This window comes from Ictalurus furcatus, chromosome 19 (genome assembly GCF_023375685.1).
Source record: "Ictalurus furcatus strain D&B chromosome 19, Billie_1.0, whole genome shotgun sequence".
Classification (NCBI taxonomy): domain Eukaryota; kingdom Metazoa; phylum Chordata; class Actinopteri; order Siluriformes; family Ictaluridae; genus Ictalurus; species Ictalurus furcatus.
Window position 1 is genome coordinate 18,195,618 of NC_071273.1, and position 13,948 is coordinate 18,209,565.

Here is a 13,948-nt window from a genome sequence, read left to right on the forward strand (position 1 = left end):
TGCTGTGAATTGTAGTCCGTCTCCATGTAGTGTCCACTGGATTTAGAGTAGACTATAGGTAATACAAATACAAAACAATTTTGACAAGAAAAATTAAGACAACAATACAAACTAAGAAAATGGTGAGGAAACAGATTCAGACGCCACAGTATCCATCAATATTATCTCTTTGTTGTATTTACCACAATCTTTGGTGTCTATCCTCTTTTATGTCCTCCAGTCTTTTGTGGATGTGGCCATTTGGAATTCAAGGACTGGATGAGCATGCTGAGTGGGATTTGTGTGCCTGGGTGTAGGTGTAGTCACGAGCATATGATCTCTGTGGCTGATGGATGATTTAACCTGTTGAGAAGTGACTCAGTCTCCAAACCTTATAACTGATGACTAAATGTGTGTGCATGTTCCTTTAATTAAGATGCATTCAGCTAAATGTACATTTGCCCATTTGACTGACATTTTTATCAAGGATATACAGTGGTGCTTGAAAGCTTTTGAACCCTTTAGAATTTTCTAAATATCTGCATAAATATGGTCTAAAACATCACCAGATTTTCACACAAGTCCTAAAAGTAGATAAAGAGAACCCAGTTAAATGAAACAAATATATTATATTTGGTCATTTATTTATTGAGGAAAATGATTCAATATTACATATCTGTGAGTGGCAAAAGTATGTGAACCTTTGCTGTCAGTATCTTGTGTGACCCCCTTGTGCAGCAATAACTGTAACTAAACGTTTGCTGTAACTGTTGATCAGTCCTGCACATCGGCTTGGAGGAATTTTAGCCCGTTCCTCAGTACAGAACAGCTTCAGCTCTGGGATGTTGGTGGGTTTCCTCACATGAACTGCTTGCTTCAGGTCCTTCCACAACATTTCTATTGAATTAAGGTCAGGACTCTGACTTGCATTTACATTTACATTTATTCATTTAGCAGACGCTTTTATCCAAATGAAGACTTGGCCATTACAAATCTTTAACTTTATTCTTCTTTAACGAGAACGGCTTGTGTACTAAGGGTCATTGTCTTGCTGCATGACCCACTTTCTTACTGGCTACATCTAAGCTCAATCTTGATGCTTTGAGTATGCACGCCAGTAGTTCTAAGGAAACGATCTTCTGTTTATTCTGAAATGGGAATATTTTGTAACATGTTGGAATTTTTATGACCATGACATAATCAAACGACTTACAAAGTTAGGCAATGCATTAACCCTTTTTTAAAATTTTGTTTTGTTGTATTAAACCACCTTAAAATGTTTTTAACTCAAGTGCTTGGTATAATTTTTTTTTTAAGCACAGCTTCAGTTTAAAGAATATTTTATTTTGTTTATGTAAATATAAGATACTGTATTGATGTAAGTGCATCCACAACCCACAAATTAAAAAAAAAAATTAAATAAAAAATACTTTAAAAATTCACATTTTTATTTAATAAATTAAGAAAGCAAGCTAAACCAAAATTGTTGTTTTTTTAAGTAATTTTTTTTCAACACCATAAATGCGAAATATAAACTTTAGAAGTGAAAAACAAATAACTCTAGTGATGTATTTACAAATAAAACAGATCAGTCACGGTTTTATTCTTCAGTCTGTTCAGTATACATCCTATCCTGTTCAGGTTTATTCTTTTATTTCAATAAGGTGTAGCAGTGGCAAATTAATAAGGCACGTCTCCAGATTTAAACTGATGACACCCTATAATGAAGAAAAACACCAGGCGGGAAGTAGCTAATTAAGACATTAGTTATTCAGTCTGGACACAGTATTTTAGAAGATTACAGTATGCGACTTGTTTTGGGTGGATGGGGTGGGCTTTGGGGGGGCTGGGGGGTTGCTGGTTATAACGCAGTTGGTCTCCTTTAATTTTGCTTCTCCTTCGCGTTGACTCGCAATCGCCTGTCACGGTCGGCGCATGCGCACTGTAGTCACAAGGAGGTGAGGACCAGCGGAGTAGAGCGTATCGACGCTGTTCTCGGTAAAACAGAGATTCGCGTTACTGACCCGAGATCTCGGACAACGAATCGCGCGAATACGGATGTGAAGACGGTGTAACATGCCGTGGAGACGGACGCCAACATTACCGCCTTCTCCCGACCTGTGAATCCGTATCTCTGAAGGGGAAGGCAGCTACAGGAAGGGGAAAGAGGGCTCGATCATGGGGAACGAGGCGAGCATGGAGGGTGGCGACGGCGCGCTTGCCGGGGAGCTCACAGGACCAGAGGCGGAGCTCAGCCGCCTGAGCGAGGAGGAGCGGAAGACGCTCATCAGCACCATGGCAGAGGCGCAGGCCAGGCGAGTTGTTTGTTCCGGGTGGGAGCGCATTTTAGGTGTTGGAGGGATGCGCAGCTCTACTACGCGCGAGCGTGTGTGTGTGTGTGTGAGAGAGAGAGAGAGAGAGAGTGATTTCTGCGTTGTGGTTTGAAAGGTCTTGGTGCAGGTTGGCACCTCACGACAGAGCAAAACACACCCACTTAAGATGCATAATCCCAATCAGCTAATAGCCTACTGCACCAAGAGTCCAACCTGTTCAGACGCGACGGATGTATCTGATTATCTGTTGATGGCTAATTTACGCCATTAGATCCCAACCATCTTGCCTACAGACAGAAAGCATAGCAATGAAGGAGTGCCACTGCTTCCTACCTAGGAAGAAAAACACACCTTTCACAGATTAATATATTTCTATGACTGTTTGGACAACAACGCTTCATTTTCCAAGAATTGATAAAATAGCAGTGAAAACATTTGATGCACAAAGGCGCAGTTTCTGGTAAAATGTCTGGCTCCTCTCCGCTCTTTAATAAAGATCCTTATAATTTCCCCCTCGTATTATTTGTCGATCTATAAGTGATTGGCCTTCGCTTTCTCCGTGTTACACACACCCCCTTCTTTACGGGCTGGGTGGGTGATGTCATACGCTGCTGTGGAAACCACTGGCTTGGAATAAGACGCAAAACGAGAACGCGTCAAATTCAGATCTAATGCATAATGAAAATATTTAAACCTTCATGCCGCCAAAAGCCAGTGGTTTAATAGGAAGCTTGATACGAATATGATCCTTTTCTGGAGAACTGTTTTTAATCTGAGGGGTAAAAGGGGGAGGTGATATAAATGTTAGGACACTATATATAGCAACGCGAGCAGGAATGCCATGACGCGCCATGGCGCTCTCTCTCTTTCTCTCTCTCTCTCTCTTTCTTTCTCTCTCTCTACCTTTCTCTTAAAGAGGATGTATAGTGTAATGTTACAGCTGAGGGCGGAGAGGATCGAAGGTTATAAGGAAGCAATGATCACCGTGAGGAGCCTGTGATGGCTGTAAGCTCGCTCTCCGCTCTCCATGGTGCTGAAAATCTCTCATGATATGTGTGTGTGTGGAGAAATAGAAAAACGCGTATGGAATTCAATTTGTGTCAATGTTAAGTCTCAAAATAATAATAATAATAATAATAAAAGAGACCAATACAAATAAATAATAAAATACAAATAATCAGTGTGAGGTCTTACAATGTGATATCTTACTGTTATTCTTTTTTACAGAATTTTGCTTTTAGTGTCCTTTAAATCAGGAATGTGCCAATGAAACGTTTCCATTTGCTCCAAATATAGGCTACTTTTCCTTGTCTCCAATCTTCTGGCTTTCCACTAGATTTTGGACTGGGGTTGTGTGGGCAAATTTGTGCCCATTTGGACACAAAAGCATTATTGAGGTCAGGCACTGATGTTTGGCAAGAAGGCCAGGGGCAAAGTCGGCATTCCAGTTCATCTCAAAAATGTTGAGTGGGATTGCGGTCAGGGCTGTGTGCAGGCCACTCGAGTTGTTCCACTCCAACCTCGGCAAACAATGTTTTTTTGGAGCTTGTTTTGTGCACAGCAACATTGTCATGCTGGAACAGGTTTGGGCCTCTTAGTTCCAGTGAAGGGAAATTAGTGAAGGGAAGCTACAGAATTCAAAGACATTCTAAACCTTTATGTGCTTTCAAATTTTTGTGGAAGTTTGGGGAAGACCAACATATGGGTGTGAGGGTCAGGTGTCAACATACTTTGGGCCATATAGCGTATTTTTATACCTTTTAAAAATAATTTAAAATTAAGGTACATAATTGGAGCTCAAGAATCATCTTTAAAGCTTTTCTCTAAAAGGCAATTAAATATATAATACATACGCTTTCCCAGTTAAAAGATGGCCACTAAAGCAGTGCGAAGCGGATGTTACTGACATTCTTAAGCTTCTGATGGTGGCACGTTTTATAAAATGTGCTGTCTTGTTTGCAAGACAGCACAAATCATATGCATGATTTGTCTCATGTCAACACAACGCATTTACAGGATAAATATGTCAATAGATTGACTTTAAAAGTATCTCTTATCAATTCCAACAGCAGCCCATCATTACAAGCCACTCTTAGCATCCGTACTCTGAATTCCATTGGACATTTAGACATTTCAGGTGCATATAAGTTTGACTTAGTATCGTTTGTGTTTGCAGCATCTATTTGTAGATTGCAAGGTGTAATGCAATATTTTGTTTGAAGATACTTTTGGTACAAAATCATCTCCATGAGTGGTTTTCTGGCAAAGTGAGAAAGCATCGATATCATACAGTAGACAGTGCCATGCAGCATATTTTTCAAAGATCAATGTAGATTCAGATCACACTATCATTCTTGGTGGGTGAAATGATGCATATAAGTGCATTAAGAGTGCATCTGACTGTGCTCGAATAAAGTATTGATCAGAATAAAGTATGTATTGATTAGACGTGACAGTTAAGACCATCCAACTGCTGATCTAATCACCAGGCACATGTTTAAGTAGTTTTATACAACCATCCTGCTAAGGTTTTTATTACAGTGTATGGTGCTATAGATTGGGGCCGATGATAGGTAAGGAATAAACCATTATGGGGTGTGCTGTTATAGGAAAATAATGATGGAATGATGGAATGTTGCACAGCAGAGTTGCTGTTGATTGTTATTGGGGGCACGGTCCAAATTGTCCGTAGTGTGTGAATGTGTGTGCAATTGTGCCCTGAGATATCCAGGGTGTCCTCCTGCCTTGTGCCCAGAGTTCCCTGGAATAGGCTCTGTGACCCTGTGCAGGATAAGCGGTACAGAAAATGGGTGGATGGATGACTTGTTATCCATTTATGATTACATTTGATGTTGTGCAATGTCTGCAAAACAAGTTATTTCCTTTTTCTATGGCAGTTCTGTTTCACCATACATGTACCTATGTAAGTTGTTACTGTAGAAACGATAATGCCCAGAATTACTGTACACTCTAACAACAACTTGCAGTATGATAGTGCCTGGATGTGTTATGAGAGCCTTGGGTTTCTCTGAAGTTGGTTAAATGTAAGTAATTGCTAGATGATGATTTAAGCCTTTGTTTGTTTGGTTTGATAATGTTGAATATTTTCACCAAGCAAAGCTTTTATATTCAGTGGATGTCACTTTGCTTTCTCCTGCACTGTCTGAATTCAGATATTGGCTCATATGGTCTGCCATCAGTAATCAATAAGTCTGGATCATTTATTTACTTTAGGCCTAAAGTTGTTTTAAAGATTTTAGTTATGTTATGTAATCTGTGCCATAGACCACCAATCTCAATTCTTACTAATGAAGATCAATTCACCCATTCATTTTTTACTTTACAGGTATTCAGAGCAACAGCCATCTGGAGGAAGAGGTTCTGGGGGCCTCAGTAAGAGTCGAACAGTAGACGCATTCGGAGAAGGTCCACCTCCCAAGCCAAAGCCAGGCCGCAGTCCTTCCTCCCTCAGCCTTCTTGAGTCCCGCTTTCGGCAAGAACCCAAAGACCCTGAGCAGCCTCGCACCGGCATGTTTTCCTCGTCCTTTCTGAGTGGGGTTTCTTCAGCTGTCTCCTCTGCCAGCATCCCCAAATTCAGCCTTTTTGGTGATGATGAGGAGGACACAGCCAAACAAGGACCAAAACCCCCTGGCCCACAGCAGGGTCCATCCAAAGGACAAGGACAGCCAGGGCAGAGACAAGGAGCTGTACCACAGGGGCCTGGAGGAAAGCCTGCTGGGCCTAGTCCTGGACCTGGGCCTCAACAGCAAGGACCTAAACCTAAAGACTCTGGGCCTCAGCAACAAGGTCCTGCTAAAACAGATAAAGGAGGATCAGGCAAACCTAGTGGGCCACAGCAAGGCCCAGCCAAAGCCGCACCTCAGCCTGGTGGGACTGCAAAGCCTGGTGGACTGCTGTGTCCTCTATGTAAATCCACTGAGCTGAACTTGCAGGCCAAGAACCAGCCACCCAACTACAGCACCTGCACACAATGCAAACAACAGGTGTGCAGTCTTTGCGGATTTAGTCCTCCTGACTCAGAGGTAAGATTTCACCATACCACTCACATAAATACATCAAGACACCAAGGTGGAGATTATTTATAGTATAATATACTGCAGAGATAATTAGATAATGACTTTTTTAAGAATAGGAAGAATATTAAGATGTTCACTGAGAACTTTATTCTAATAAAAACGTGAGTTTTCTTAATATTAATGCTTTATCTTATGGTTGGCATAATGGAAATGTCTACCTCTTGTGATAATGGATTTGCAGAGCATTACTATGATTAAATAAAAAGGAAAATGTTTTCTACTAAAAACCAAATGTCCAAATATATCTCTGGCTGTTATTATATTTAAAGCGTAGGTTTGATTATGAAGGATGCTCACCAGGCTTGGTGAAGCTGCAACCTGTATCATTCTCAATTAGCCTCAGGTGAAAGTGACCATATGGGCTCTGGGGAAAGATTATCGAGGTGATTCACATCATCCTTACAGGAAATGCAGTATGCAATTAAGACAATTATTCTAAAGCATTTATTTTCCAATAATTTGTTTTGTATTTATACTGGTAGAAATCTATTCTGTATCAAGTAATCTGAAATAACGCTGTCAATATATATATTAACAGATGTATTCCATTGTCTACAGTATATCATCTGTAGACTGGATAAATATATGAATATGAATATGAATACTACTTCGATATTTCAAAGACTGAATAATAGGCTGAATCACTTTCTATAAACCATACCATGAACCAGTGTCTGATTCAGGATGTTCCCAGTATAAAGTGTATAAAGTATAAAGTAAAGTGATTTCTGAAAGAGTGAATGACTAAGTCACTTCATAAGGATTTCTTCTTCTTCTTCTTCTTCTTCCTCTTCTTCTTCTTCTTCTTCTTCTTCTTATTATTATTATTATTATTTCCATTATGCCAACCATAAACTACAAGATAAAGCATTAATATTAAGAAAACTCAGGTGCACGACACTTAATAATGGATTACCGTAGGACATCATAACATCAAGTTACATCATATATTATAATATCTGTTCACAGGAACACTGTAGTCACCAATTTTTGTGTGTGCAATAACAAAGGCTCTAGTAGAGTCTATACTGTAGCTTGTAATGCATCATAAGGCATCAATTTGTACTCCAGTGTTTATTAGTGCATATAACACACAATAAAGCACTGTGTCAGGTCATTTCATGTTTAAATGATGTAAGAATTTAGACATCTTTTAAATGTGAACGAAATTCCATTTGAGAAACCAAACATATATGACAGGATGCCTCATAACATGAAGCACAGATACTAAACCAGGCCTTGTGTATTAGAACTTTAGTATGCATGATGTTCTTTTAAGCAGATATTATAACACGTCATGTATACCTTGACATTTTGAATCCATACAAGTAGGATCTTGATAATGTTAATACGTTTACACTGTTATATTGCACCTCATCTAGAATGACACACTATTAGCTCTATGAATACCTGACCCCTGGACTTATGAGCTCCAATCCACCAATTGGAAATGCAATCTTCTGTGCATTATATTTTAATGAGGGGAAATTTAAACAGGCTCTGTTCATAAAATTGCTTATGGTTGTAGTGTATGTGTTTTATTTCTTGTATGTTTTCAGTTTTCCTTATCTGTTACTGTTTCTGTTTTTTTTTTCCTCAAGGGGAAAGAGTGGCTATGTCTAAACTGCCAAATGCAACGGGCAATGGGGGGCATGGAACCTCCTGGCCCTCCAATGATGAAGCAGCCTCCCAAGCAAGGCTCGGCCCCTCCATCCCCACAAAGGAAGGAACAACCAGCTGGGTTGCCCTCAAAGGATGAACCCAGGAAGAAGCCTCCAATGCTGACCAAGCAGCAAAGCATGTCAGATAAAGGAAAAGGAGCCACTCCTCCGCCGACTCCCAAACAGACGACTCCTGGTCCAGCGGCACAGCAGAAAACCCCTAAAGGGCTGGAGGAAGCTCAGCCTGGACTAAAACGTGGACAGCAGCCACCTCCACTTCAGAAAGCTGAACAGAGTCCAATGGGTAGTCCTCAACCCTCTCCTGCAAAAACCACCCAGAAGCAGGAGGGAGGTGGCTTTTTTGGAGGCTTCGGTCTAGGAGGGTTGACAGACATGACAAAACCCCCTACAGAGTCAGTTACAGGGAAATTGTTCAGTGGTTTTGGCAGCTCATCCAAACCACAAGGTGGCACTGCAGCACAGGCGAGTGACTCGGTTACTGGGAAGCTTTTTAGTGGGTTTAGCGGACTGAGTGAAACATCCAAACCACCCGAGGCCACTTCTCAGGCAACTGAGGGTGTGTCTGGAAAGATGTTTGGGTTTGGTTCATCAATCCTTAGCTCAGCCACCAACCTCATTACTGGGGAAGAACCAAAGTCTCCTCCAGGATCACTGCCTGACTCCCCCATTGACTCTGGAGAAAAATCTCCTCCAGGCTCTCCTCCAGATTCTGAATCCCCCCCAGACACCCCACCAGTCTATTCCAAAGAGTCTCCTTCTCCCAAACCTGGGTCCACTGATGGACAGGTCCTAGCAGATAAACCCATCTCATATTCTGCAAAAACAGAAGAGCCTCAGACCATATCCAACTGTCCACTATGTAAAGTGGAACTGAACATGGGATCAGGAGATGTTCCCAATTACAGCACCTGTACAGATTGCCAGAAAACTGTGTGCAGCCTTTGTGGTTTCAACCCCATGCCGCATCTCTCAGATGTAAGTGGTATGCTCTTTATTTACAATGGTATTTCACTAGTAAATTCCTAACAGTTTACATAAATCAAGTTGTATAAAATGTTAGAGGAGTGGGGCTACCATTGGTATGTTTACTTACAATAATACAACAACAGCTGTTTGGTCAAATTTGCTCAAATTTCTCATGAGATCATGAGACTACCCATTAGCTTTTAGGCCTTTCATTTTGCCAAAGACTGACAATGCATAAATAAATAAATACCATTTTAGAAAAGAAAAGTTCCCCTGGGGTTCTTTGCATAGTTAAGGGTTCTTTGATCTCTAAAGACATTTTGCATGGAAACACTTGACAGAAAGCACTATGTTGAAGAGTCTTTAACAGCTTACCCAGAGGGACAAACTAAAGAACCCTTAAGGGGGGTGGATGGAAACTTTTTGTAAGAGTATAGCTGCCTGAACAGATGGTAGTCAACTTCATTGCACCAATATTACCAATAGGCTGAGCCGTGGTAGTGGTAAACTGTTAGATAAACAGTGCCTTAAGAATACTCATAAGTACCAAGGGTTTTGTTTGGGTTTTTTTTGCCATCTTGTCCATGCAGATTTACTTTTCTGAAAGAAAGTCTGTGATGCGTATAACTTAGACACACTTCAGTTTTATTTTTTAAATTGGGGTCATATAACACACCTTTTAAGAAGCTCCACCCATGCTCCATACTCTTTATTGAAACATAAAGTCACAATGCACATAGGATAGTGCTTATTGTATTAGTGTGTACTGGGATTTTCAGCATCCTGTTGGTCAGGCTTCCTTCTTGTAATCCTGCTAAACTATTTCAGGTGTGCTAATCAGATTAGCCCTAAGCATGACCATCCTGCAATACCTCACATGGCCAATACTGTGGCGTGATTCCTTTTGTCTGCCACCACTGGTTTCAGTGTGTGCCATCTTAATTTCATCATATGACATAATGTAGTGAAGGTCTGTGGTGACGATGAAGCTAAATGTCAGTTCCAATAAGCTTCCATTTAAATAAAAAGATTGGAACATTCCCTTATACGATTGCTGGCTTTTAGTATGGAACATACTGTTGTTATAGCATTGCTAATTATAGGAACAGACTGATCATCATTTTAGACATACCCCCTCCTCCCCTGGTTGAGTGCTTCTCTGAACTGATCGTGTATGTGAATTGTTTGTGATGTGCTTTGCCTGAGGCAAGGGGGCTTGATAAATTGGATAATTGGCAATGGTGTGGACTGGGCAATCAACATATTATCTTACAGCTGTCAAAACATCTTGCTGAAAATTGTTGCAATAATATGAGTGCACACAAGCCAAAAACATCCTTTTGTGTGTTATGAAGAGCCTGTGTGTGCATATGTCTCTGTGTATGTGTTTGTGTGTAATCCTTTCTTGCTAACAGGATTTAAAATGTAGCAGAATGCCTGAAGGTTTTGTGAGATCGGAACATTTCTTAATCTGTCCATATTTGTTTTATACTGATGACAAGATTTACCTTTAGTCCCATATGCTTTCCCCTTTTGTCTCATTCTCCTCACTCTGTCTATCCAGAGGCACCACTCATCCTCTCCTCTGGGGTTTTCCCATAATAGGACTGCAATTCCTCAAAAAGCCTTTTCTCCTTTTTATCCACTCTGTTGATATCTGATTACAGAATAAGCACATTTGAACGTTTGCCTTTATTCTGAAATAACGACCTTATTTATACTCATCACTCACCATTTAAAATACGTATCTACTGTTAGCTTTGAGCTAAATGTTTTGAGATGCTCCCTTAGCTGAATAGGCTGTGCACTTGTGGAAGGCTGAGCAGCTTAATGGCCCGTTCAGACACATTTTAGTGCCTCGCCCCCTTGATGGAGGGAGCATGTGCCAAATGCATGCCTTCACTGCCGCTGCTCCTCCATGGCGACAGTGCATAGCAACACTGCCATGTCTCCCATAGTAGTCAGTTATGAAACGCTGTTCAGACAGCCGTTGCATAACAGGAGAGCACTGAGTGCTGGTCTCTCTCAGTGATAAACAGTGATTGCTTTTTCAACTACTGCACTTATACAATTTGCATTCAATTCTATATCTGAAGACTTAACCTACATTCACACTACACTGTAAAAATGCTGTCAATTGTACAGTAATTAACTGGCAACCTGGGTTGCCAGTAAAGTACTGTAGAATTCACTGTACACAACTCTAAAAGTACTGGAATATCTTACGTAGGATCAAATAACACATAATCCAGTACATTTGCTTTTTTGGCTGATGCAGGATACAATTGAGCCTAAGGTTAACAGTCTTGCTCAGTGATCCAACCATGGCAGTTTGGTGATGCTGGGATTTAAATACATAACCCTCTGTTCTGTAACTCAAAGCCTTAACCACTTAGACACCACAACTCTCTGTATGCATTAGTCTTTCTTTTTTGACCAAAAAAGCCTCACTCACTAGAGACCAGTGAGCAAACCGGGTGTCATTGCTACCATGCATTGGAGTGTTGATGATTTCGCAGCAGTCCCACGTAGAGCTGGACCAAGATTTAGATCCCTCTCCCAGGGTGTTTTAGCCATCTGCTCCTGGCTTTGAATCGGGATCAGGCCACCTGATGTGTTGCATCTCTACCATTCTCTTATACCTAAACTCACACTAAAGAATTTGTTTAATTCTTGTCTCCATTGACTTTTTTTTTTTCAATCTTTTTTTTTTTTCCTGACTTGATAGTGTCAGTAATATTAGGAACCCAGGATACGTACTAGCTATCTAATATTTGATACCTAATACATTATTTGCTAGTTTAAATAGCTAATATATACAGATAGCAGCAGCTACTTTCATAAATACTAATTAAAATACAAAACATAACCAGATATCTATCAAAATCTGTATGTTTTGACTAATTATGAGCTGGACTGCTGTTATATTCTTCACCTATAGACTGTAATCAAGGAGGTAAGAGGTAGGGTTTACGTAGCTAGATTATAGCTGGGTCCTGCTGACAAAAATTTGTACTACTTAGTAGTAACTGTTTGCTGGCTACTTGAAAAACTTCTTCTGTTAGATACTTTTGTTAGGATTTTTATGTTTTCAAATGTGTTTAAATTGTAAATTTAGCAATACAGAGTTAAGACTGCAGTTCAGTTGTGAAACTTGATTTTTATGGTAATATATTGTTAACCATATGTAGTCTGTCATGTAAAATGAAAAATATCCAGTACTGTGCAAACGTCTTAGGCACCCTATTTTTTTAGTACAAACTTTGTTATAGATTTTTATTTTATGACTTCTACATTATTCAGCCAGTACAAAAAAAACATTTTAATTTATCAACACAAAATTAAATGTTACAGAAGAATGTTTGTATGTCAGTAAAGAAAGCAGTGTATTACGTAAGAGACACTTTTCAGACAAAAACACAATGAAGGCTGCTGGGTTTTGCTGCAAAAATAAGAAGCAAGTGCGACAGTCAAAGTCTCCAGAAGAACCGTGTCGGGTTCTGCAACATACTCAATAAAACTTGCATCTCATTTCCTTATAAAACTGCACTAATTGTACCGGAGACTACTCTTTTTATTTTTATTTTTATTTTTTGGTTACACCAAATATTGACTTTGCTTCATTTATTACTGTTTACTGCTCTTTACAGTATTTAAAAAAAAAAAGTTTACTCTTTGCTCTACAGCTTTTCTTGCATGTGCAAGACTTGCACAATACTGTAGTTTTGCACTAGATTTAAAAATACAGTGCATTGCAGAATGAAAACTATAAATATTAGGTACAGTAAGTACTCTGAAAGTACTCTGTGCTTTTTTTTTTTTTACAGTGCACATCAGTCATGCACAGCTTTGCCTACATTCACAGCAATTCACTTCAGCTACTGTGCCTTTCTTCTATGTGTATGTCTTTCTCTGTTGTGATGCTTCCATCCTCTATGGTTCCACCCACATTCCCATCCACTGTGACCCATCCGCCTCCTGCTCAGGGCAGCCTGCTTCTCTATGGGCACTCTCGCATATGGAGTGTTTAGTCAGTCTGAATCAAACGCTTGTGTGGTTTGTTAGAAGCAGGTGTGAACACACTCTGGTGTGAACTAAAACAACCAGTCTGAGAGAGGAGTGATATCCTGATTCAGCCCAACTACAGGAAGTGAGTCAAACATGCTTTGGACAGGCATTTTTATTGACTCAAGAGCTAGCTAAACTGACATGCGGGATGCAAGGAACAGATCTAGACTGTTGCAGTAGCATGATGTGTTCTGGATATGTGGGCCATTAAAGACAATACATTAAATACAGGATCCACAAAGTAATTGTATTTATTTTACAGTTTTACTGAGTCGCTATTACGACCTCAAAGTTGATTATTCTCCAATAGCAGCACAGCTCGAGGTGTTTTATTCCTCTTATACTACAGCAATTTGCCAATGTTAGCAATTTTCATTATTATCGAACAATACCTCATATTTGAATCCATTTAAAGTTTTGTTTCACATTGCTGACAACCCAATCTTATAGAATAAATGTTTGCGTGTAGGTTATTTGCAGCATATTTTATGTGTTGAATATTAGTGCTCTGTCACAAGCATATATTACAAATCAAACATAGCAACATATCCAATTTTCACTTGAATGCTTTGTATGCCACATTCTGCAGCAATTTATTTTAACCAAGCTAACCTCTGCCACTAGGCTATTTTAATAATAGCGTGGTAGAGCGGGTTGTCCACTAATAGTAGGGTTAGCGGTTCGATTCCCGGCCCACATGACTCCACATGCCGAAGTGTCCTTGGGCAAGACACTGAACCCAAGTAGCCCCCGATGGCAAGTTAGCGCCTTGCATGGCAGCTCTGCTGCCATTGGTGTGTGTGTGTGAATGGGTGAATGAGAC

At 40.0% G+C, this 13,948-nt stretch overlaps 1 protein-coding gene across 1 annotated transcript in view; it reads left to right on the plus strand.

Annotated features, from left to right (window-relative positions):
* Positions 1–1,851: 1,851 nt before the first annotated feature.
* The window catches only part of pcloa (piccolo presynaptic cytomatrix protein a), a 59,519-nt gene continuing 47,422 nt past the window's right edge, over positions 1,852–13,948 (plus strand). The window contains exons 1-3 of the mRNA XM_053650218.1: positions 1,852–2,294; positions 5,659–6,355; positions 8,011–9,066. Of these exons, the coding sequence (XP_053506193.1) occupies positions 2,158–2,294; positions 5,659–6,355; positions 8,011–9,066 (1,890 nt within the window). The 5' untranslated portion in view covers positions 1,852–2,157. The remainder of the gene's footprint in view (positions 2,295–5,658; positions 6,356–8,010; positions 9,067–13,948) is intronic.